General features: G+C 24.5%; 3 protein-coding genes across 15 annotated transcripts in view; 1 reads left to right on the forward strand and 2 right to left on the reverse strand.

Moving 5' to 3' along the window:
- The window catches only part of LOC410040 (serine/arginine-rich splicing factor 1B), a 33739-nt gene that overhangs the window by 6977 nt on the left and 1779 nt on the right, over window positions 1-24983 (forward strand). Inside the window, exon 4 of one of the 2 annotated variants that reach the window (XR_003306145.1) lies at window positions 12646-12705. The gene's annotated coding sequence lies outside the window, so the exon portion shown is untranslated. Of the gene's footprint in view, window positions 1-12645; window positions 12781-24983 lie in introns of those variants that run through there. The other variant, XM_026445438.1, reaches the window with a different exon arrangement.
- On the reverse strand, window positions 119-10266 carry LOC406147 (short-chain dehydrogenase/reductase). Of its 2 annotated transcripts, XM_026445264.1 has the most exons (16): window positions 10126-10266; window positions 9289-9358; window positions 9041-9197; window positions 8171-8383; window positions 7590-7840; window positions 6964-7110; window positions 5396-5600; window positions 4702-4931; window positions 4457-4630; window positions 3070-3383; window positions 2421-2844; window positions 1993-2126; window positions 1328-1478; window positions 773-1037; window positions 494-660; window positions 209-394 (listed from the first exon to the last, which is right to left on the reverse strand). In XM_026445264.1, exons 3-16 carry the CDS (start codon window positions 9126-9128, stop codon window positions 221-223), a joined length of 2937 nt encoding a protein of 978 aa, XP_026301049.1. In that variant the 5' UTR covers window positions 9129-9197; window positions 9289-9358; window positions 10126-10266; the 3' UTR covers window positions 209-220.
- The window catches only part of LOC409137 (MAP kinase-activating death domain protein), a 32229-nt gene continuing 24504 nt past the window's right edge, over window positions 17259-24983 (reverse strand). For 5 of the 11 annotated variants that reach the window (XM_026445431.1, XM_026445432.1, XM_026445434.1 and 2 more), the window contains 4 exons: window positions 24514-24522; window positions 19060-19132; window positions 18702-18748; window positions 17259-17955 (listed from right to left, as the gene is read on the reverse strand). In XM_026445431.1, coding sequence (XP_026301216.1) covers window positions 17599-17955; window positions 18702-18748; window positions 19060-19132; window positions 24514-24522 — 486 coding nt within the window. In that variant the 3' untranslated portion in view covers window positions 17259-17598. Of the gene's footprint in view, window positions 17956-18371; window positions 18499-18701; window positions 18749-19059; window positions 19133-20524; window positions 20649-24513; window positions 24523-24983 lie in introns of those variants that run through there. The other 6 variants (XM_026445428.1, XM_026445429.1, XM_026445435.1 and 3 more) reach the window with 5 other exon arrangements.

The following is a 24983-nucleotide window of genomic DNA, read 5'->3' on the forward strand; positions in this document are numbered from 1 at the left end:
TATTTTTTATCTCATTATATTACACGATCGATAAATAAAATATTCTTTTTGCTTGAATTATATTATTCTATATTTAATAATAATAATATTCCATGAGAAAGAAGTAATATTACAAATCTTTCAATGTTGACAAATATTTATTTTATTTATTATTATTTACAATTATTAACTGTTATGTTTTTGTTAAACATGAAAAAATAAGTGGTACTTGGTTTTTTTTTTATATCGTTTCACGATTCGGTGTGACTACCAGTTCTTTGATCAAGACATTGTCAGGAGTTTGTAAAGCGAAGAGAACACAATTGGAAACATCTTTGGGTTTCAAAGCTAGACGAGAGTTTTCTTTTAACCATTGTGCAGTCATATCGGTTTCCACTAAATCAGGACTAATGGACTAAAATATATATTATCAAATTTAAAATTTTGAAGATATAATTGATAAAAATAAAATTTATATTTCTAGATGTAAGAATGAAGATAATTGAAAACTTACAATGACTTTGATATTGGATTCACATTGTGCTAATTCAGACCTAAGACAATCTGTCAAGGTAGTTAATGCACATTTACTGGCTAAATAAGCTGGACGATTACGATTCATTGGTAATAGGTTCAGTCCAGAAGCATCATTGATATTTACAATAATACCATTATTAATTCCTAGAAAACACAATAGTGTTTTAAAAATATGAAAAAAAAAACTTACATTTTGAAATATATAAATACATATCATAATTTTCTAAGTTTTTATATTTCAAAAGTGAAATTTTACCTTTTTTCTTCATTAATTTCAGAACTTCTTGGATCATGCAAGTCAGTCCAAGAAGATTTATGTCAAAAATTTTCTTCCAATCTAACACTTCATCATTTTGCAGTGTGACATCGATATTAATAGTTGCATTATTAATGAGAATATCTATAGCTCCTAAGTTCTTCTCGACCCATTCTATGACTTTCAAGATATCGTTCTGGTTGGAAAGATCGCATTGAAGAGGAACTAGTTTTCCGGGTTTCGATTTTAATTCCTCAACAAGAGTCTATTAAAAACAGAATAAATAAAATTTAAATTTAATTTAGAAATAAACAGATATTATTTTTATTTAAAGAAAAAAGTAAAGATTCGAAGTACATGAAATTGTTCTAAATTCAAATCTATTAATTTGATTGAATGAAATGTTTTACAATCTATAAATTAAACAACAATAATTATGAATGAAAAAGTAATGAATCCATAATATAAAAGAAAAATAAGAATTTATTATGAAGTTTCATTATTTACTAATTATTGCTTGTTTAAGAAAACATTTTTACAAAAAATCTTATATACCTTCATTTTATCGACTTGTGGAGCAATTCCAATAACTTTCATTCCTTTGCCAACTAAACATTCTATTAGACATTTGCCAATGCCCGAGTTAGCTCCAGTAACTAAAGCAACTTTATCAATCCAATTTTGTTCCATTGCGAATTCCTTGATATATTAAATTGTGCTTGTTTTCTTTTTTTTACTTGTAATCATACAAGAGAGAACCGTAGAATTGAAATCATAAAATGTATCTGAATTTTGAAGCATCGGTGCCTCTTTTATACTAAACAAATTGTGGCCCAAGATTATCGAGGTCGCGTTAATCTTCAGAGATACTTTAACCAGATTTTGTCTTTTTAACTAATATACAGTAGACAGTAGTTTTTATTATATTATAGATTAAATGTATTTTGATTTAAATTATGATATTTGTAATATTTTTTAGAAAAAAAAAAGAATTTTCTTTTTCAACGCGTATAAATTTTACGTGATTTTTATAATAATAAAATAAAATTTTAATAAATTTTATAAAGAACTTTTTATTGAAAATTACGATTTATATTATAAGAAAGATTTTAATCGAAAAAAATATTTTTAGATCAAATTATTTGATTGTGAAGAATTATATATTGTAATTATGTACCATCATGATATTAATGTAATTTTTTCTTAAAATATGTGTTTACCAAAAGTAAGGATAAGTGATAAAAAGAGATATAGGCATTTTCTTGTTCGAGTAACATTTTGCAAATATTGCATCAGATGTGTATATTTTTAACATTGCTTCGATCGATACATCAAATTTACTTGATCTTTTAGCCTCGAAATAATAATTTTAAATTTAGAATATAATATTATAAAATTCTTCTTTTTTTCTTTTCTTCTAAATTTATATATAAAAAACATATATCGAAACTCGCACGATATAAATTTATTAAGAAAATTGCATAAGGATTTTTAAAGATCGAGGTAATTTTCGTTGTGGCGCAAATCGATCGATAACTCCTTCCATATTTCTACCGTTATATAAAACTTGATACAGATCCGGATTTAGTTCGCGAGCAAACCTCAAACTATCGGCCGCAATCTCGCAACTTTGTTTTTTCCGAATCACTTTTTTATTTTCCATTTGAAACAGGCCACGAGCTTTATGGATAAGGGCACGGCTACGTTGTAAACGTAATTCTTCTAATGGTATTTTATCTTCATCAAATATTTTTAGTATTTGCTCAGCTAAACTAATGGCTCGTTTCGAATCTTTATTGTTTATCGCCACCTCTGCTTTATCGTTCAGGATATCGATTATTCGCTCCGCTAAATCGACAGTCTTTTGACAAAGTGGTAAATTCAGTTTGCGCATCTTTTTGCGACATTTGAGATACGACTTTAGTGCCAAATTAATTTCGTTACGTTTGATGAAACAATCGCCTAATAACAGATACGATTCTGGATATTGTTTGACCAGATTACTTTTCAATACAATTTGTATTGCCATACTGATTTTGTCCTCTAACAGACATTGCATCGCCATATCATATCTGTAAAACGAAGTTCGAAAGTTTTTGGCGCATATTATAATAGTATCAATGCTGTTATCGATAATGTAACAAGTTTTTTTTATATTTTTGTTTGATATATGCGTTTTTAAAAATGGATCAAATATGGAATATCTATGATACGATTATTTGATCGATATTGGAAGAATTTTGAATTAAAATATTTATTTTATGTATATATATTTATAAAAATATTGATATTTTTACCGTATCAGATACCATTGTTTGATCAAATGATTTCTTGTTTCTTTAATCGAAAGTTTTCCCATGATCGATTTTTCTTTGTCTCTTGTCGGTTTCACTAGTTTAAAAAAATTTTTATTGAGACTTTCTAACCATATATTTGCTTCTTCGAAACGACCAGACAATCGTAAAACTACAGTTTTTAATAAATTAAATCCTGGATTGTACGGATTACAATCGAGTGCTTTTTCGATCGTGACCAAACCTTTGTCATAACAAGAATGCATGCACCATAAAACAGTATAGGCTGATAACGCGTGACCAGTACTAAATACAACCTGTTTGTACACGTGATATGATAAATATATAACATGTATGATATATTTAGTTTCTAAATTTTAGAAGAAAGTGATACAAAGTAATGGATTTTTAAACTTTGTATTATAATTCAATTTTATTATTTATTATTATTTATTATAATTCAAATTTTGTATTATTAATTCAATAATAAATAATTGTTTGAATATATGAAAATGATGACATCACATAACATTCAAATATTGATAATAGTAACTATCAATACATCAAAATAATTTAGCAAATTTCAAATGATAATAATTTTAAAAAAAATTTTAAAAAGATTATATTATATTAATTGATACATCAAAATATATGATTTTGTATAAAAATTGAAAAATTTTTCTGAAAATTATTTTTTATTCTTATTTAAATAACAAATTTATATTCATATAATGAAATTAATCGATAGGAATCAATTGAACAAATTAACTGAATGTTTTTTCTAATCTGCAAACAAATAAATAAAATTATTCATGTGAGTTGTGGAAGAATTAATGATTTGTAATCTCTGCTCATGTTGCTTATCAAAGATTAAACGCATTCTACTCTAGATCAGATTTAAATCTTCGGATTATCATCAGTCTTGAATTAGTTTGGTACAACGAGATTATGTCAAAAATATAATTCGTCTTACTCGAAATCCATTACTTTTATCTTGAAATTGATTAGACGGTTTTAACGTTGATTTCTACATTATCAAGTTTTATTTTTCGATCATAAAAAAAAAAAAAAAAATGAAAAATCTCAAGAGATTTTTGAGATTTAATTCAATAGAAAAGTTACAATTATTTTAACTCTGTAATGGCACACTGAGATTGTTCATTATGCTAGTAAGATGTTGAATATCTTCAAAAAGAAAAGAATTATCTTATATAAAAATAAATAATCGAAATCCTAATATTTAATGAATTATAAATGTGAAATTGATGAAAAAAAAAAAAGAAAAATAGTGTGCTATTGCAGGGTTAAATTTGATAAATATTTTTTATTATTAAAAGAATACTTGTAATAAATTTTTGGCTATTTCATTATTTTTATTAATGCTAAGGGCTTTCAGAAGCATATGCCTGGCAGTTGCCATTTCTTTAAGATGAATCTTATATTCTGCGTGTACAGCTAATAAATCGGAAGCCCTCATAGGATCGGGATTCATTATAAATTGATCCCAATACATTCGAAACTTATCGTATTTGTGCAATTGGCGTAAAATTTCTAATAACCTATCCTGATAATTTATGTATTGCAAATTAATTTTCAATCAATACTTGTTAACAATAAGGAATTAAGATCATATACTTGTATTTCCATTAGGTTTATTTTAGGTATTTTAAATAGAAAAATTTGTTCATAGTCGCTCAAAGCTTCTAATAACATATTATTTTCACAATAGAATTCACTTCTTTTCTTATAAGCATTGACTAACTGATCATTGTAAATATCTGTTAATTTCTCTTTCGTCAATGTATAATCATCTTTGGCAAAAAGCTTTGCGTTTTCATAGTTCTGGATGGCTTTTGTCCATTTTCCTTAAATTAAATAATTTTTTATAATTTTTGTGATTTTTATATTTATATAATAATATTTTTTTCAAAATAGTTTTTCTTTTAGTTCAAAATGTAAATGTACAAATAGTTTCTAGATGTGATATATATTAATAAAACATAAAAAAATATTTTTTTTTGACATTTATGATTTATTATAGCTTGAATCTATGAAGACAAGATAAGGAAAATAAAACAAAATTTTTTAAATTAAAATGATTTAAATTTTTATTTTTTTCATAAAAATTTTCTTCTCTTAAATATTCATACATTACATATAAATAAAATTGTAATACATTTATTTATAATAAAATAACAAATTTAATTTCTATTAATTTATCTACCAGTGAAATATATATTTGATATATTGTATAAAAATTCAAGCTCAATTTTATTCCTAATATATCGTGTATATTATTATGCATAATATTTTCATTAGAATTCCAAACCTTCAGAAAAATGAAGATCTCCTTTTATAGCATGAAGCGAATGAAATCTTGGATTGTGAAGCAATCCTTTATTAATTACACGATAAATTTTGTCCAATTTTGCTTTAATTTTTACAAGATTCTTTGCCTCTCTGAACAAATGTCTCGCTTCCTGCAATTCTTGTCTCTTGGAAAGCGACTTTGTATAATTCCATAAATCTCGCAACTAGTTCAACAATATGTTTGCAATTTAATAAATTTTAATACTTTTAAACGTAAAATATTCAATTTTTCTTTAGTCTTATTCAATGAATATTTTCGTATTATTCCTATATATTGTTTTTAATTCATAACTTTTGTATTTTACTCGAGTTATCTAGGGAACTCTAGGATTTTATCGATTTTAATTTTCGTAATAAAATAATATTTAGTTCCTAATTAATAAAATATATGAGATATATAAGAAATATGATTTTCTTTTATTTTAATTTTTCTTTTTTTAATAAAATCTAAAATAACATTCTTTTATGCAAATAAAATTTACAAAATTTCATACGAGAATAAAAATTATCTTTCGATTAAAATAAATTAAAAATCACTGATTTATAAAAAATAGTATCGATTTATCTCACTTTAAGAGCTTCTTTAAAGGGATTTTTGTAACGTTCTTTTGGGTGCGCAAAAGCCTTCTTCTTTTCGCCAAGTTCAAATATCTCCATCGCGAGAAAACATTGGTTTCAAGAAATATTTAAATGGAATATAGGATGGATAGGTTATGTCACTTGTTTTTGTTACAAATAATCGAGAAATTGAAGGATATATGTATAGATGTGTCATTTATATCTCTGCGAACTTCATCATCTTTGATACTATTGGATAAAAATTTTATAATATAGAATTCTTTATTTTTTTTTTTTTTTTAATTAATTTAAAAAGATTTTCTAAACTGAAATTCTCATGAAAAAAATTAAAAATTTTAATCAAAGAATAAAAATTAAAAATTTCAAATAATATATATTAGTATTGAATGTATTAAGTTAGTTTAAAGAATTTTTATAAGGTATAACAATTATTAATTATTAATTAACAACTAAATAAGTGCTTCAAAATTTTCAATTGATAATATGTATAAATATTTTTCTCTATAACAATCGTTTGTGCAATAATTAAAAACGAATAATTCTAAAGTATAACTAAATTTTAAACGGTTTCATATATTTTTATTACCAAGACTCGCCCAAAGGTCTCAGAATAATGTCTTGGACCTGAAAATATAATTTAAAAATGATATTAACGCATAATAGAATTTATTTTATAAATAAAAGATATTATAATACGTGCTAAAAAAAAAAATAAATAAATCAAAAATGAAAATCGATTTTGAAAATATATTAAATGTATGTATTGCAAATTAAAAAAAAGAAAAGAAGAAATCAAATTGGTAGTTCATTATCACGTGTATAATTTATGTATTTAATATTTGTTGATTCAAGTCTGTGTGATAATCTGTAATAATTTTTTTTTTCAAAAATTTTTTTATATCATTCTGAATTTTCGTCAATTATCGAAGAGTGGATAATTATACTTACGACAACATGCGGGGCACATGATAAAATATATATTGCAGCTGTTGCGACGTCTTCTGGATCCAATGTGGGAAATGATGCTAACGCTTCCTCGGAATACGTGCTGTAAGATACCATTAATTCTGTGGCTACTAGACCTGGGCTAATACCCTACAAGAAAAAAAAGAATTTGAAATGTTATTAATACATTTCTCTTTTTCTCTTATTTTTAAAGGTATTTTATTTAATAATTACATAGTAATTTACTTTTTTCTAATTTTGATCTTAATCCTTTGATCCTTTAGATCTTTGTAGAAGCTTTTTTTTATCATTTAAATAAAAAATCAATCAAAAGAATTTATTTTTTACGAAATGGTGGAAAAATGTAGTATGCTTTCATAATGAAATAAAAAATGTAGTCAAATGTAGTTTCTTCAAGCTTCTTCTGATTAAAATCTATTATGCGAATGAAACAAAATTTTTTAAAAATAAAAATTGTAAAATTAAAAAAAGAAGTTTCGTGTCATATTTTAGTTACATTTAATGATAGAAATGTTTAATATAATATGTAACTTATTATTCGTTCTTTAAAACAATTTTCCATCATTTCCACTTCATTCGAAAATAATTTATGCGAAAATAACAAATACCGTAACCCTGATTTGGGTTCCCGTCAGCTCGTGTCGCAATGTTTGCGCAAGAGCAGCGATAGCTCTTTTTGAAGCTGGATAAACGGAGAATCCAGGTATGAAAGGCACTCTTTCACCTGCAAGGCTGTTTATGTTTATTATGACACCTTCGCCTCCTGTTTCTCGCATCATGCGAATTGCTTCCTTAGTGCAGAGGCACAATCCGAAAACGTTCACGTCGAAAACAGAGCGCCAATCTTCTAAATTGCCATCTGCAGATTTGATATTAAGCTGATCCATCAAAGATTTTTTCTAAGCTAAGTCAGCAATTAAAAATTAATTTGGTGATTGATTAGTAAAAATTGGAAAAAATATTTTATTACTTTTTATTACAGAATTTAAGAATAAATTATTCATTTAAGACATTTAACATTTCTATTATTTTGTATAATTATAATGTTATATGTTATTAATTATGATAATTTTTTAAATCGATGAAAATTCAAGAGAATTAAAAATTTTTTTCAATAGAAATTCTATTATTTCTATATTTTGTTCAAATTAAATTCAAAATATTAAGAGTATCGTGTTGAATGAATTACCTATAAGAGAAGATTCTTTTGTTATTCCAGCATTGTTGATCAATACATTTGCAGGGCCAAGATTTTCTTGAACCCATGCGAAAGCTGCGATCACGCTTTCCTCTTTTGATACATCGCATTCTACGGCGTACAACTTTCCCGTACATTCTTCCAACCCTTGCTCCAATTCTTTTATCTTTTCTACTCTTCTGGCAAGGCCTGCTACCACCATCCCTTGCAGAAATTAATTCATCGATACGTAAATTTTATGTGCATTGTAAAAATTATCAAATCAGATTTTTAATTTCTTGTTATTAAAAAAAAAATTTTATATTTTTTCCTTGAAATTTTTTATTTTCATTTTTCATTTCTTTTCATGGTTTTATACAAAAATATGAAATCTTTATTTATTTATTTTTTTTAAATCCTATGATGAAACATGAAAGAACAAAATATTCTATCTTTCATAAATAAATAAATTTATAATTTTTCTTTTCTATCGAATAGACTAAGAATAAATAAAAATATTTCTTTTTTAAAACATTTTTAAAAAATATAATCTTTTATTATTTTTAAAATTTCTAGAATTTAATTTTAAAGTATTCTTTCCATAGTTCAAGCAATCTTTCCAAATTGCAGAAATTTAGGTAAAATAAAAATGTTTACTTCTTTTTCCAATAAAAATAAAAAAATAAATTTTTATTTTCCTTCTAATATTTCAAACGAGAAAGGCTCATTGCTAAACGTATCATAATAGATACATCCATTCCAAGTACAAGATTCGCTGAAATAGCTATTGAAATAAATTAAATTTTTGAGTTGAATTAGATATGGAAACTTTTCAAACAACAATTGGTAAAAAAAAAAAAATATTTTTGAGCGAAGAATTACCATGAGTGAGCAATTGCTTGACAATCGCGGCCCCAATTCCGGCACTTGCACCCGTTACCACGGCCACCTTCCCTGCCCATCTGTCCATCCTTCCTATTTCACGTATGTCTCGCGACTGTTCTGTGCCGTAACTCCGGTAATAAGATCGCTTATAAGTCTAGAAACCGATAGGTAAAAAGTAACAGCGGTTAAAAATCGATTGCGACTGGTCCGGTGGGAAATCCGATAGTCTCGTGGTAAACCCATACCTAGCCTTCGGTCTGACATGTCCTCGGCAATTAATGTTGTTTGCGAGATCTCTGACATCCTGTCTGCGATCTATTTTCGATTATTGTCACATATATACGATTCTTGTGTTATTATTAGAATTTCGATTCGTCAGAGACAAAAAAAAATTTGGATAAATATTTCTTTAAATTTTTTTTTTTTTTTTTTTTTATTAAAAGAATATTAAATTTTACACAAAGAGAAATAAAAAATATGTAATGGAAGATAAAAGTTTAGAGATATTTATTTGATAAATAATACAATAGAATATTATTACCAATTAAAAAGTTTGAAAACACTTTTTTTATAGCTATTATATATACTTTTAATTAATTCCAATTGATACTATAACTTAATAATGATTATGCTATAATTATTGTGACAAATTTTTAATTGAAAAATTTCTTCTTTACTTTCTTCAGTTTAAGAATATGTATTTAAAAATTCCAATTTTTTTAGCTACTAGTATATATATATATATACTATATTGTATATATGTGATGTAATGTAGTGTTAAAAAAAACTATTTTTAATGATTAATATAGACATTAATTTTGATTTATTGATTACTTATTATCTGATATGTATAGATGAAACAATATACTTTACTTACTTAAATATTTGAAAAAATTATATTTCTATTAATAATTGAAAAAAAAAACTATCTTATTCCTGAAAAAATTTGGTTCCAAAAAAGATAATATAATATTACATAATACATCAAGAAATTCATCGCAAACTTTTGTTCTTTTTCTTATTCTTATAAATAAAAGGAATAAGTTAAAGGAGTTTTATTGGAAAAATACACGTGTACTTACAGGATGTAAAAAAATTATTTTTTGAACGACACCATAAATACAAATTATATTACAGATATAACGATTACAATTCGTTATGAGATTTTTAAAAAATTTTTCAATCGATTGCCAGTCGAAGCGACCGCGATGAACTTCTTTGCACAACTGCAGTGTACGGTTTGCGATTACGTGCACGGAGAATAGAACGTTAATTGAGAAGCCCTTGTCGGCTATTCTTTATTGTATTTCTGTGGTAGATGATAGAATAACACATTGTGGTCGATATTGATTTATATTATAAAGATTATTAATAAGTTGAAATTTTTCATTGCGAAAATTTTTTATTAGCTGCTATATAATTATATAATTGTGTTAACATATGCGTGAGTAATTGTTCTGAAGTTAGTATCCTTTGTTTGCAATACGGAAGCGTTTCGTTAGTGAATTAAGGCTAACGAGAGACGTGTTTTAGATTGTAAAATCAATTTATTCTATTGTCATATGGAATATTTATTGTTCTATAGAAGAATTAATTTAGGGATGAATAAAATAATAATAAATATTTCTTTTTTAATGTGGAAATTATACAATCTATAAAACTATTTCTTAAATTTTATATTTTAATGAAAGAAGATACTTTAGGAAAAGATTAATTTGTATTAAAAAATTATTTTTACAATAATTAAATTTCTTTCATTTCTTGATATGGAAATTGTATTATTTATATGTATAATATGTTTCTTGAATTTTGTATTTTGAAGAATTAATTTAAAAAGAAAAATTAATTCATAAAAGAGATTATATTCTAAAATAATATAATATAAATATGATATAATTAATAATTAATGATAAATATCTGTTATTCTTTAACCATTTATATTTCTTAAATATTTTATACTTTTATCCAATTCTTAAATATGCAAAATTGTTTTTTTTTGTCATACATTATTATAATATTATAATATTATTAAAACTGTTCTTTAAAAATAGATAAAAAGGATCATCATGGGATAAATATTAACACAACCTGTTTCAAATCTACAAGTTATTTATTGGATATAAGGCGCCTACATTACTATACACTTGAAATTTGTATCGAATCTGCCTCCTTTGGAGTTCTAATAAACACTTTTTCTTTTAAATTCATCGTTATAATTATAATTAATAATAATTATTATTGTTTTTTTTTTTATTATTCCTTTCTTTCTTATTCTTAAATTCGTTATGTATCGTCGTGGAATGCGACAATGATTCGCTAAAAACATTGTCTAAGCGTGGCATTAAACAGGAACTGCTAAACAATGGCATAGAGAGAGAGAGAGAGAGTAAATGAGAATGAAGATGAGAGAAAAAGAGATAGAGAGAGAAAGAGAGACAGAGACAGAGACAGAATAGCGGAAGTCGAAATGAAAAGTCGTCGCCGAATTTCTATGTTTTCTGAAACAGTATTATTTCATTCGATCGAGCATCATGCCGATTTTTCTTATAAATAAAATAGAATGAATCCATTGGTCATTATCATTCTTATCTTCTTCTTCTTTTTTTTCTAATAATATTCGATAATTATTTACAAATCCATTAAAAATTATTGTACCTCTTCTTCTCATGTACAACTATTGCGAAGAAAATATGTATATTATTAATTTTCCCCCTAATTTATATCGTTGCATATGAACGATTTGAAATCGTGAAAAACCAGATTGGTTTTATTAGATTTATTTATTGTTATCGATTGTTTCTTTTATTTTTAAATTATTTTTAAATTATGTTAAAAATTTATTTTAATTTTGTAGAGAACACACGTTTATCTTTAAACGTATAATAAATCGTTCTCTAATCGGTTATGCGTAAAATAAATAAAACACATCCTGAATGAATTATCAATTCAATGCTCGGTTTTACGAGATAAACATGTCGCGTGCGTCAGAAGTGTAGATATCTCTCGAAAGATTCAATTACATGCTAATTTTTTAACAATATTTATGAACATAATTCCAATTACGAGATTTAAAAATAGCGAGACATAAATAAAAAAATTAACAATTGATAAAGAGAGAAGATATTGCAAATTGTGGAAGAAATAAAAAAAGAGTAGAATAAAAGTGAAAAATATTGTGAATATTGTTTTCTAAATTATTTCATTGAATTTTTAATTACAAATTTATTTAATTTTTTATTTAATTATTTTAATAATTGATAATTTATTTTAATTATATATATATATTTCAACTGATTAAAAAATCACTAATATTATAATTTTTTAGTAAATTATTATCATTGATAGATATAAAGCAAGATTTTACGAAGAATTATAATATTTTAAGTCATTTTTAAGAATTTTGAATTGATTAAAATTGAATCCTTGGAAATATTTCTACGCTTCTGATAATAAAAATTTTTAATTTCAAATAATAAATTCAAATAATCAATTGCATTGAAAATGCGACTCAAGTGCGGAGAGAATGGAGGAATAGAATACTTGTAGATTTCCTCTTACATACGAGATATGTGGAGTTTTATTTTTTTATTTTCTTGTTGTAGGGGGGGAACACGTTGAATTTCGGCCTCATCGATTCGATAACACGGTTCTATCTACGAAACGTAAGTAACATATATATGATTTTAAGCTTTTTTTTTTTTTTTTTTGCATCTTCCGTTGCACGCACATCACGAAAAACATAATAAACTTAAATGGTAGGATTTTTACAAAAATGTAAGATCACAGATACTAACGAGATGTAACAATATCAATAGATTATATATAATACTTATCATAAACTTTGATGTGTCATATGAGGAATAATGCATAGCTCTGAATATAAGTTTGAGATTATATTTAGAACTGTGTATTTTTAGAGTGAAAGAACAGATGAGTTTAATTATAGCTGTCAATTATTGGAAAAGAGGATAATACTTTGGTAATCGTCTTAAGTTATTAAATTCTTCCAATTATTATGCGGAGAGATATAAATAAGTAATGAGAAATATAAATAAAATTTATCTTTTAATAGTCAAAGTTTTGTATATTTAAAATTCCAAATTTTCAAATTTTGAAACTTCCATTTTTGAATTTTTGAAATATTTCCTTTTCTTTTTTAATTTTCCAATTTTTGAATTAAATTATTAATCTTAAATTTTTGTTCACAGAAATCTAAAAGATCTGAACAATCTCAAACTTACAATCAATAATGCTTATGTCGAAATTTATAATGAAATCATAAATTAACGTTTTATACAATTATTTTACACGATAGATGCTTAGAGATGCGACATTTCATTGTCTCGTACATTCATGATACATGATTTTTCTATTCGTTACGATATCTTTAATTAATGAAAAAAATTTATCGAAGTAGGTCATCTTTAATTTCACTCAATTTGAAAAAAAAAGAGCAAAAAAAGAAGAAACAAATCGATGCTCGTATTCGATATTACAAATATACATTAAATACTTTACATTATTCGAGTCCATACTAAAATATAATATGCAATTGTAATGTGTTATCTTAGTACAACCGACTCATTTCTTTCTTATCTCTTGATTGATTCTTATTCCGTTTTATTATGAGGTAAAATATGCAAATAGCCAGCTTTGGAGATTCGAAGTCTGTTTTAAAGAATTGTTTATTTCGCTTATTATTATATTTATCACTCTTTTTATATATTTTTTATTTCAATTCCTGGGATTGAATACCTTATTGATCCAGAAACAAAATTAAATATTATATTTTGATTTGATATATCTATTTTATAAATTTTTTCAAGGATTAAATATTTGAATTATTGTTATTACAAAAAATATTATAACAATCAATATTATTTATTATAAATTGAATATTTCTTTGAATTTTTTTGTAATTAAAATATTTATTAAATTTTAACTTTGTGATGATAAAATAATTTTGATTAGAAAATTAGCAATATTAATTAAATCAATAAATTTGAATTTTAAGAATTTTTCATTTCTTTAACTATTAATTTCAAACAACAAGAGATCATTATATTACTTTTCAATTGAATTTTCATTATCCCATAATTGAATTTCAAATTTAAATTTTCTAATATTCAAATTTCAAAAATTCAAGATCATCTTCAGATTTCGGAATCAACGTATAAACACCAGAATCTTTATAATTTTTCTTGTTTTCTGCAGACCGACTATTTATCGATTAAAAGAAACGATATTAATAATTCGTTATATTAAACTTTTGATTAAAATTAATGAAAATAATTTCAGAATAAAATATCTTCATCTTTCTCAACAGGTTGAATGTTGAAACAAAGTTCTTACAACGATAGAATTGCACGAAAATGAACAATGATTTATGTATATAGAGGGAGAGATGTCTATTGTATCGATCCTATCCGAGATTATGTTATAATTACTCTGGACTATTTCATTTTTCGGCCATATGAAATTAAATAGTTTAATCTTCATATTTTTCCATTTTCATTTCCCATCAAATTAGATAATCACAGTTACAGTCTGTTTCGATGTATTTAATACAAAAATTGTTCCACCGATTATACGAATAGTTTTCCTTTTTTTTTATTATTTTTATTTTTTATTATTTTATTTTCTTTAAGTATCTCGTTTATTGTATCTCATAATTGCTTTACGTGCTACTCATAGAAAACACCGTCAAATCAGACCTTGATATCTACGTTGGTCTTCTTCGAGATATCGAAGAATATTTTTTTTTAACGACGGTACAGTAGATTTTATTTTCGTGAACGATTAATACATTTTTTTTTAACTGGTTGCTGGAAGAAATTTAACGAAATTATCAACTATAATAAATATAAATTTCTTATGTTACAATTTTTACATTACAATAATTTTTCGTAATGATGATTAAAATAATTATATACATGCAATATTATATAAATTGCAAGAATTTAAAATCTTGTATTTGATTCTTCTTCTCTTAATATTTATTTGGAAATTATTTTTAATAAAATATTGAAATAAGTAGAATATTTGTTATCTCTTTAAGAAAATAAATAAAAAAACTTGAATATATTTTTTATTATATATTTTATTTAAGTTAAAAAAAACTTATATCTTTTTTGATATTCATATTTTGTTTTAAAAATCTATTACTATTATAACAATATAAATTTGTATAAGTCACAAATGATTGTTTTAAATATTCATTATGTATAAAATTAATAATAAATATAAGAAATAAATATAATTCAAAATCTATTATTAATAAATACTTGTTATTTTATTCTATAATGATTAAAAAAATAAACTAGAAAATTCATATGTTAAAATCACAATGTATTTATGTATATATGTGAAATATTTTTTATATTTCATATGATTTTAAATAATTTCTACAATATACATTCCATCAAGTGAATTAAATTGATATTGATCAAGAGATATTTTGTATATTTTTTAATTTTATTAATTTTAAATTTGAAATCCTTACTCTTTCATAAATTTGACAAATTTCTTTCTTCAATGTCTTGGCAAAATAAATGTTTTTTTTATTTTTTTTATTTTTTAATATATCCATTTTTTTTTTCTGTCTCGTTGTATTTCTTCCAGCAACTATACAAACTTTATTCATGTCTCTACACGTGCACACGACGGATATATCAAAGAATGAAATTGTTAGGAAACTGTTTTTTTTTTTTCTTTTTTAATATCTTTACGATCCATAAAAAGATCGTCATTCAATACGATTTTCTATTTGTTTGTTTAAATACCACTCGAATCCTTATTTGCGAATGTACAATTGCCACTGTTATCTTATTACGTTGTCGGTATTACTATTACTATTACTATTACTATTATTATTATTATTATTATTATTATTATCATCATTTGCTTTTGAATTCTTTATCGATGATATATTTTCAATGTCTCTCGATTGAACTTTTGTTGAAAAAATGCTTCGTAATTCGTTTTCATCATTGTTTATTACACCCAACCCCCGCTTTGCAAATAATTACCACGATTATGCTGTTAATTAGCCAATTTTTTTGCCAATGTTTTTGTTTTTAATTTATACATTTTTTCATTGATTTACAAAATTTGATTTAATATTGATTACCATTCACTAAGAATGAATAAATCTAAACTTATTAATAAAATTATTAGTAATAAATTATAACGATTTAAGTGATCAAATTATATTTTTAAAATATAATATATTTAATTTATTAAATAAAATAATATATTTATATTTTTAGAAATAGTTCTCTATAATATATATATTCTCTCTAAAATTCTCTTTACATAAAATATAAGAATTTTTGAATTTAATTTTTCAATGAAAATAAATTCAAAATTAACATGGTAATCAATGCATTAATAATTGTTATTATTTTTCAACCCTCCTAATACCAATATCTAATACCAACAAATATTAATTGCCTCGTTCGATTCCATCGAATGCTTTTCTCGAATAGAATACGAAACAAGTTTTCCACATTTAGAGAAAACTTAGAACTGGCTTTCTAAGAATGATCGGAGGATGATACCGTGCAACGATTATCAATTTTTACATAGTTGAAGATCGAAGTTGAAACGAAATGATTTTCACGAGATTTCAAGAAATCAAAGATTCTTTTTAGATTAGATTTTTATGCTCGTTTCAAGATAGTTTCAATCCATTTGCATTGAAATTTTTTTTCTGGTCATTGCCAAAAAAATAAGCAATTCATGTGAATTAGTTATCACTTCTCATTTTCCTATAAATATAATTATAATATTAATATATTATAAATTCTATAAATATAATTATAATATTAAAATTTTGATAGTGCAAATTATATAGTGCATAGTAATTAATAATACATTTTCGATTATTTAATTGTCTTTTTTATTATCCTAGTACAAAATATTCATATGAAATATGAATATAAAATAATATGAATATAAAATATGAATATAAAATAAAAAAGTGAAATGTTAAAAAATGTTTATCTATTGAATGTTTATCTATTGTATTATATTTGTCATTTATTAATTATTGAGAATATTATAATTATGCAATATAAATGCATTTGCAAAAATATATTAAAATCACGTATGTAAGAAATCTTTAAAGTATAATATTATATTTAAAATATACTACAATATTTTAATTATTATTATGCATGATAAAAAAATGTATTCTATTTATTTTTAATAAGTTTCATAATCTTTTAAATATCATCAAGCTTTTATAATAGTTTTTAAAATGATCACTTTCTTTCTTGTCTATCAAATAAATTTTACATTGAAACTAGTATTTGTATTAGGATAATAACCTTATCATTGACTAAATAATCTAAACAAATTAAACAACATTGACTATAATTAATTAATTTAATTATTAATTCTCCAAACTTCCATCAAGAAGATTTATCCTTAAATTCCTCAACAATGCAAATGGATTGTGGCCGTGAAACGAAGACTTACACCCAGGGTAAGCAAGCGTAAGGGGCACACTTATTGTAATTATGCACAAATGGGAGCGAGTGTCTGCCTCTGTGTCAGTGATGCTTAGGAAAAGAATCGGATTGCGTGTTTCTATGGCCTTGATTATTTTGGCCGGTGTTACTACCTGAATGTTGCTGGCTATGAGATTGCTGCTGTTGACGTTGTTGATACTGTACATGTTGCTGGGTTTGCTGGTATTGTTGGTGTTGTTGTTGCTGTTTTTGGTGTGTTGATGTTGCTTGTTGACGTTGCGATTGCTGATATTGCGGTGGTGGTTGCTGTTGTTGGGGTTGGAGATGGAATTGGTGTTGCTGAGGATGTTGCTGTTGGTTCTGTTGTTGCTTCCGTTGCTCCATACCAGCGGCCAAGTAAGAGAACACACAGAGAACCGAGTAACAGATTTGATCTGCCTGAAATATTTTTTTACAATAGCATAATTCAATTAATTTTTAAGGAATTTTTTTAGATTGTTAGATTATCAATATTGATAATCTTATATTGATAAATATTTTAATATATGTATTTATATTTTGATAATTTTTTGAGATTTTAATTTCAATTTTTTTGATTACTTGTTTATTTATTTGATGTATATGTGTTTTTGAATTATAAAAATTATATTTTTCATTTTATATTAATTATCTATTATTATTATTATTTTTAAATAATTATTATGTGAGGAAAGTCCTTATATTTTTGAAATACAAAAAAAATTAAATTTGAAGATTTTGTTTAATAGATAATGATAATAATAAAATAAACTGCAGGTATGAATAAAGATTTTAAAAGGAAAAATAAATGAAATTTAAGAGCAACGAAAACTTACGTTGGAAAAAGAAAAAATAAAAAGTAAACCTTCATGCATTTTCGTTTTCGGAGTTGGCATCAGAGAGTTCAGATAACGTAAAGGCAACGGAGAATATCCTGTGCATGCAGTGGCACAGTTCATTGGCCTGTTATACAGTATATAAAACAAAATATCATAAAATGTTTAAACATTATAAGATAACATAATATAAAGAAAAAAAAATAAATCTATGGGAGCATCATGTAATAATAAGCAATTTAAAAAAAGATTTGTTTATAATGAATCAAAAAATATATGCATAAATTAATTAGTTAGTTTTAAATATTATATTTTAATATTTATGCTTACCATTTGAGACTTATATTTACGTTGAATTACTTGTCTAGTTTTAGGATCTGAAAAATAGAAAAAAATCGATATAAGAATTCGAAACTAAATATTGTTCACAATTTTATTATATTTAAATTTTAAAATTTAAAACTTTACGAAAATTTTATCATAAAGAGAAATATGAAAAATTTTTATCTATACAAAAATAAAAATATCCTTCATATTTACATCATATAATAAAAATATTACTTTGCATAAAGATAATAATATATTTTATTATAAAAATAAAAATATTTTTTCTATTTTTTGAAACATTCATTCTATATTTTTCTTTTTATTCTTTTTTTATATATAAAAAAAAAAGAAAGTTACTTACTGAATTCTTCCAATACAAAGATCCCATCCTTCTGAGTAAAGCACTTGCGGATATGATCGAGTCTTACAAAAAACTGCAAATAACACGTTCGTCTTGCATTAGTTGTGACCGGAAATTGTGCGATTTCGTGATCTACTTATACATGCACACTTGTGATTAGATCCTCTATGGCCTTTTATGCCCCGGACAATATAAACCGTGTGTGCCAACAACGATCTCGGAAAGAAAGGCGTGAAACTCGTTCGAGTAAAAAAATGCTTAAAGTTCGATGGTGGGATCAAGCTCTCAATCGTCGACGTCTCACGTACTATCGTATCGGCTAATACGCATTACAGTGCACCTTTTTTTTTTTTTTTTTGAAAGCGGGATTTTGCTGCAAAGAAATTTCTCTCGAACCTGCATTCTTTCTGGTTTTAATTTAAAAAAAAAATATTCAAAGATATTTTGCTTTTTTTGAATAAATTCTTGACTTCTAAAGAATTTAAGGGAAATTTCTTTCAAATATTTTGTTTTGCTTTTAGAGAAATTTATATGTTTTATATAGAAATTTCTTTTAAATTATTATGTTCTGTTTTTTCCAATTTTGAAAATGTTTCATCGAAATTAATTTCCACAATCATGTTACATTAGTTACAGGATTTATAGAGATATTTCTTTATTAAGGGCCATTTACCAAATTTCATTGTTCTATTTATATAATTCATAATTTGAAAATTGTACAATGAAATTTGACAATTTCTTTTATTCAATCTTTCTTTCTTTCTTTCTTTCTTTCTTTTTTTTTCATCTCAATTTCGTTACATCATTAATACAAAGAGAAATGTTGACTTGTAAGTAAAAACTTTGGAATTTTCCTCCTGAACATAAGTTTATTCAGTGTATCTAGTTTCGAGGGAATCATCTTTGAAATTCATGCACGTTCAAGTATACTCGAATCAAAGATTTTTCATTCATATTTTAATTCGTAACACTTTTTTTTTCTGAGTAAATAGTAAATAAGAAACAATCCATAATTAATACTTAATCGCTGGATTATAATATAATTTAAATTATTCAATTAATTTAATTTTATCATATTTAATTTTTATCATACAAAATACAGAATATAGATTAATATGTAAAAACATTTTAAAATTACGTGAATAACATATCTTATTATGAATATTAATTAAAAAAATACATATACCGATTCAAGAAAAATCATTAATTCTCATAAATCATCATAATTATTTATAAATTTTCTGTTTTTAAACATCTTTTCTTTTTTTTTTTTAAATAAAATTATCATTCACAATTACCGAGTTGTGAAAATTTTATTTCGAAATTTTCCTCTAAAATTTTCAAACATGGTACATCTCCTTTTTAAAATCTTCTTCCCCTAGTTTCTTTTTCGATTCGTGTATAACGAGAACGATCATATTGGCGAACATGCAGGGATCAACGAGCACGATAAAGCTGCACACACCATGCATCATTTTCTTCGCTAATTAAAAGCCAAGTCATCATCCATTAGCATTTCGACTTCGACAAAGCGGGCCTTGAAAGCTGGAATAATCGCGAGTATTGGCCGCGGCGGATCGCATTTCCGGCTGCAACAAGGCGCAATAACATAAGCGATATTACAAAAACGGTTCAAACTTCGAAGCAGAAATATCACAGAGAGCAGCGTCTAACAATCGTCTAGCAAAATTCTTCGTTATTATTTATATATGTATTTTTTTTTCTTTTTTCTTTTTTTTTTTTTTTAAATAATTCAGCGGCAAGCAGGCAACTCTGGAGATGGCCTAAACTCATATCAAAAAAATGTATAAAATATATGTCATCGATTGCTCGGCGTCGATAAATCTGCTACAATATGTGCAATTTGTATATCTAGAATGCGCGAAATTGGATTTGGCCCGGTTTGATTTTTTTTTTCTTTGTCTTCTTCTTCTTGTTTGTAAGTTGTTTCTTTGTTTTCGTTTAATGATGCACAGTTATGAGACGATCGATCGATCGTAGTCAAAGAGAGAGATATATCGTGTATTCGAGATCTAGAAGATCGAAACATCGTGTGAAACAGCGGTGCTATGCTGTGGTACAGTGCTTTTTGAACTGTGTTATGTTGATTTGATTCTATTACTTTGTTTTTTAATAGCGATAATCTTAGAATTTATATTATTTTCTGAGAATAGGTAAGAAAAAAAAATGGATGTAAAATTTATAAATTTAAAAAACAAAGTTTTCAAAAAACTTTCATAAAAAATTACATTATTAAGTAATTAGCAATCGATAAATTTAAACATGAATAAATTTCAAAAAATTTTATAAATTGTATATATATATATTGATATTTTCTTTCGCAAATTTCTGTGGGGAAAAAAATTAAAACTCTTAAGTTTGTATTAAAAAAAATATCACTAGCATCAAAAAGCTTCGAAAAACACCGTACATAGAAACATGTGTATGTATATGTGTGTACATGAAAATCGAAGATATTGGTGTCGGGCTTCTTTCGAGTTGCTTTTCCACGAGTTTTGGGAATTTCATTCAATCAAACATCACTATATAGCACGATACCATTGCTCTACTACATAACTGGCAACGTGAGAGTGGTTTTATAAATGGTTCTGCAAAAGCGGGCGACTTTTCTCTATCGTACATATATATCGAGATCTACTCATTCATGCAGTGCATTCAAATTTCCCTAGAGAGAAAACGTACATAAACATTCACCTTTGTTATATCCCTATTATATCCCTAACGGGAAAAAAAAAAAAAAAAGAAAGAAAAAAAGAAAAAGAAGAATATTTTCGATTAAAAAAAAAAAGAAAAATGATAAATTTTGACGATAAAACTGTTCTTTTTACATTTAAAAAAACGTATGTATAATTTGTGTTTCTTTCATTTTTAATTTTTTGATTTCTTCTTTTTTTTTTTAATGATCGTGTCCGTCACCCGATTTTGCGCGAAAATTAAAAATTGATAAAAAACAATTTTTTTTTTTTTGATAGAAATAAAAAATTAACTACGACTGTTCACTACGTATATAGATTTTTATTAATTATTCAGCATATACTTCTACGGCCGTACTCCGAAATTTTTCTCACATATTTGACATCTTCGAAAGATTGGCGAGAAATATGCTTTTGCAATTTATAATTTTTAATTATGATTTATTTCAAAATATTGTTTGTGTAAATTAAAATATCAAATTTCAAAATCTTAAATCTATCAAAAAAAATATTTTGTGTAAATTTTATTAAATGAAACATATGAAAACAATTAAAGTATAAATAAAAAGTATAAATATTTTGTTTAACATTTTGAAATATATATAATAATGATATAATATTCATTATATCAAACTTACAAATTTAAGGTATATGTTAATATATTCATAATAAATTATCAAATTATATATATGTATCTATGTCAAGATAGATAATATATTAATTATTGTAGATTGACTTTAACACGATTTCAAAAGCACATTTCAGGCCCCATTAATAATTATTATGCTTTTTATACACATATATAACATTTATTTAATTAATGTAAATTGTGTCGATCGTTTTTTTAATTTTTACTTTTTTACTTTTATATAATTCCAATACAGTAATAATTCATTAAAAAATTTAATCGATACTAAATCAATAGTATACGTATACACAGAATATAACTAGTGATATAATCAAAAAGAAAATAACTCTACTTGAAATAAAATAATAAAAAAATATGGAATAAATATATTTCGAATTAAGCTTTATTTTTAAGAAAATATTCTGGAAATTGATTAATATAATTTGATATAAACTAATATTTTTACATATATAATAATTTTACAATTAATTATATTCGATAATAAAGAATACATAATGAAACAAAATAAAAATTTTGTAAAAAAATTTCTTCTTAAAAAAAATGCTTTTTTTCTTTATTATTTAATTTTGCGTATTATACTACATATAAAATAATTTTATCAAGAATTAGAAGATTATCAAAAAAATCTCAAATATCTAAAATTTCAATAAAACAAATTATTAAAAAAAAATTATTCATTGCATGAAAAAATTGTATTCGATATTTTTCATTAATTATTTTCTATGGAATGGAATCACTTTGGATATTACCATTAGTCACTGGATACTGTATTATAAATATTGGTACATATCGATGTATTTATCTTCTCATGAATTTCTTTTAAACATTGTTACGACTTATATAAAAATAAAAAGTAAAAAAATTGACGATTTTGAAAAAAATTAAATCTTCTTAAAATAATAACTAATATTTTCAATTAATTATATAACTAACAGATTAATAGAAAAAAATTTTATTCCAATTCATGAAAGAATAAACTTTTAATAAGATATTCTTTTATTTTTTTCAACTTTATTAAATTTCGATCGCCATATATATTTTTCTTTTTTTTCGTTTATATATAAGTCAAAACAAAAGTTGTTAAGGATGTTCCATGTAAAGATATCACATCGATAGATCAATTTAATTTTTTCTACGATCAACATCTAACTAATTTGAACGAGAAGCGCTATAATGGCGCATGGAGAACTGAATGATGTTAAAAGTCCCATAATGTACGGGATGACGTAGAAGGTTATATGATGAAAAATAATATATATATATGTATGTATATATATATACTATATATATATAAAATTGCATTGAGTGCACCAAAACATTGCTCTACAAGTTGCACTAAGACACTACTCACAAATAATATTTTTCATCTAAAGACAATCTTATATATCGAATTTATATATCGAAATGCAGCAGACACTGTTCTGCGTATTTGTGTATATATATATTATATATATATACATAATATATAATATATATGTATATAACATATATACATACATGGATCACTATGGTATCTGAGTCAATCTCATAGTAATATATATCATAGGGAACATATAAATGTATGTATATATATGTACACTGTGTGTAATTTATACACATGTATGTGTATATATATATATATATATATATAAATATATATATATACATAGACGTATGTATGTCACAGTTAACACCGATCAATGATAGGAAAACAGTAAGGTAGACAGAGCAGATTAGTTAAATTTAAATGCACTGGTTAAGAGTGTAATAGTAGTAGTGATAGTAGTAGTAGTAGTAGTAATAGTAGTAGTAGTAGTAGTAGTAATATTAATAGTAATAATAGTATTAATAGTAATAGTATTAGTAGTAGTCGTAGTAGTAGTTGTAATAATAGTAGTAATAGTAATAGTAGTCGTAGTAGTTGTAGTAATAGTAGTAATAGTAGTAATAGTAGTAGTAAGTGGTAGATAAGTAATAATAGATATATGATTAATAATAATACGGCTAAAAGTAATGGTGAAATAAAGAAGCATTTCCGGAACACGGCCAACATTGATTATAATTAATATACTGAGTTCAATATAACAAACAGTGATTTAATTTGATTAGTACCTCGAAATCCTGTGTATGCCCAGCCCAGGGGCAATGTCGACGGACAGGACAAGAAAACAGAAAACAGAAAAACAGAAAATTAAATTTCTGCCAACAATTAATAATATAATAGTCCACTCAATTAAAATTATGTATAATCCAGGGCTCGGTACGATGATAAATATACAGCTAGATATATATATTACCTATACGTCATGGCCAATTTTTAACAAATCAGCGGTGATTGTTCATTGTTCAAGGACCATCTCAAAAGTTCCCCAAGCTGAGAAAAGTCTATTGGTTATATTCAAGTTGTATACATTCATTTGTATCTGGATCCGTTTTAAGATGCAACAATCATCGAAATTTCGTCATAGCATTGTATATATATTTTTTTCTTTTTCGTTAATACTTTTGATTAAATATCTTTGAGATAAAATAATACAAGTTAATAAATTTCTAAAACAATTATAATTAATAAAATTATCGCT

Source organism: Apis mellifera, linkage group LG15 (genome assembly GCF_003254395.2).
Source record: "Apis mellifera strain DH4 linkage group LG15, Amel_HAv3.1, whole genome shotgun sequence".
NCBI lineage: Eukaryota > Metazoa > Arthropoda > Insecta > Hymenoptera > Apidae > Apis > Apis mellifera.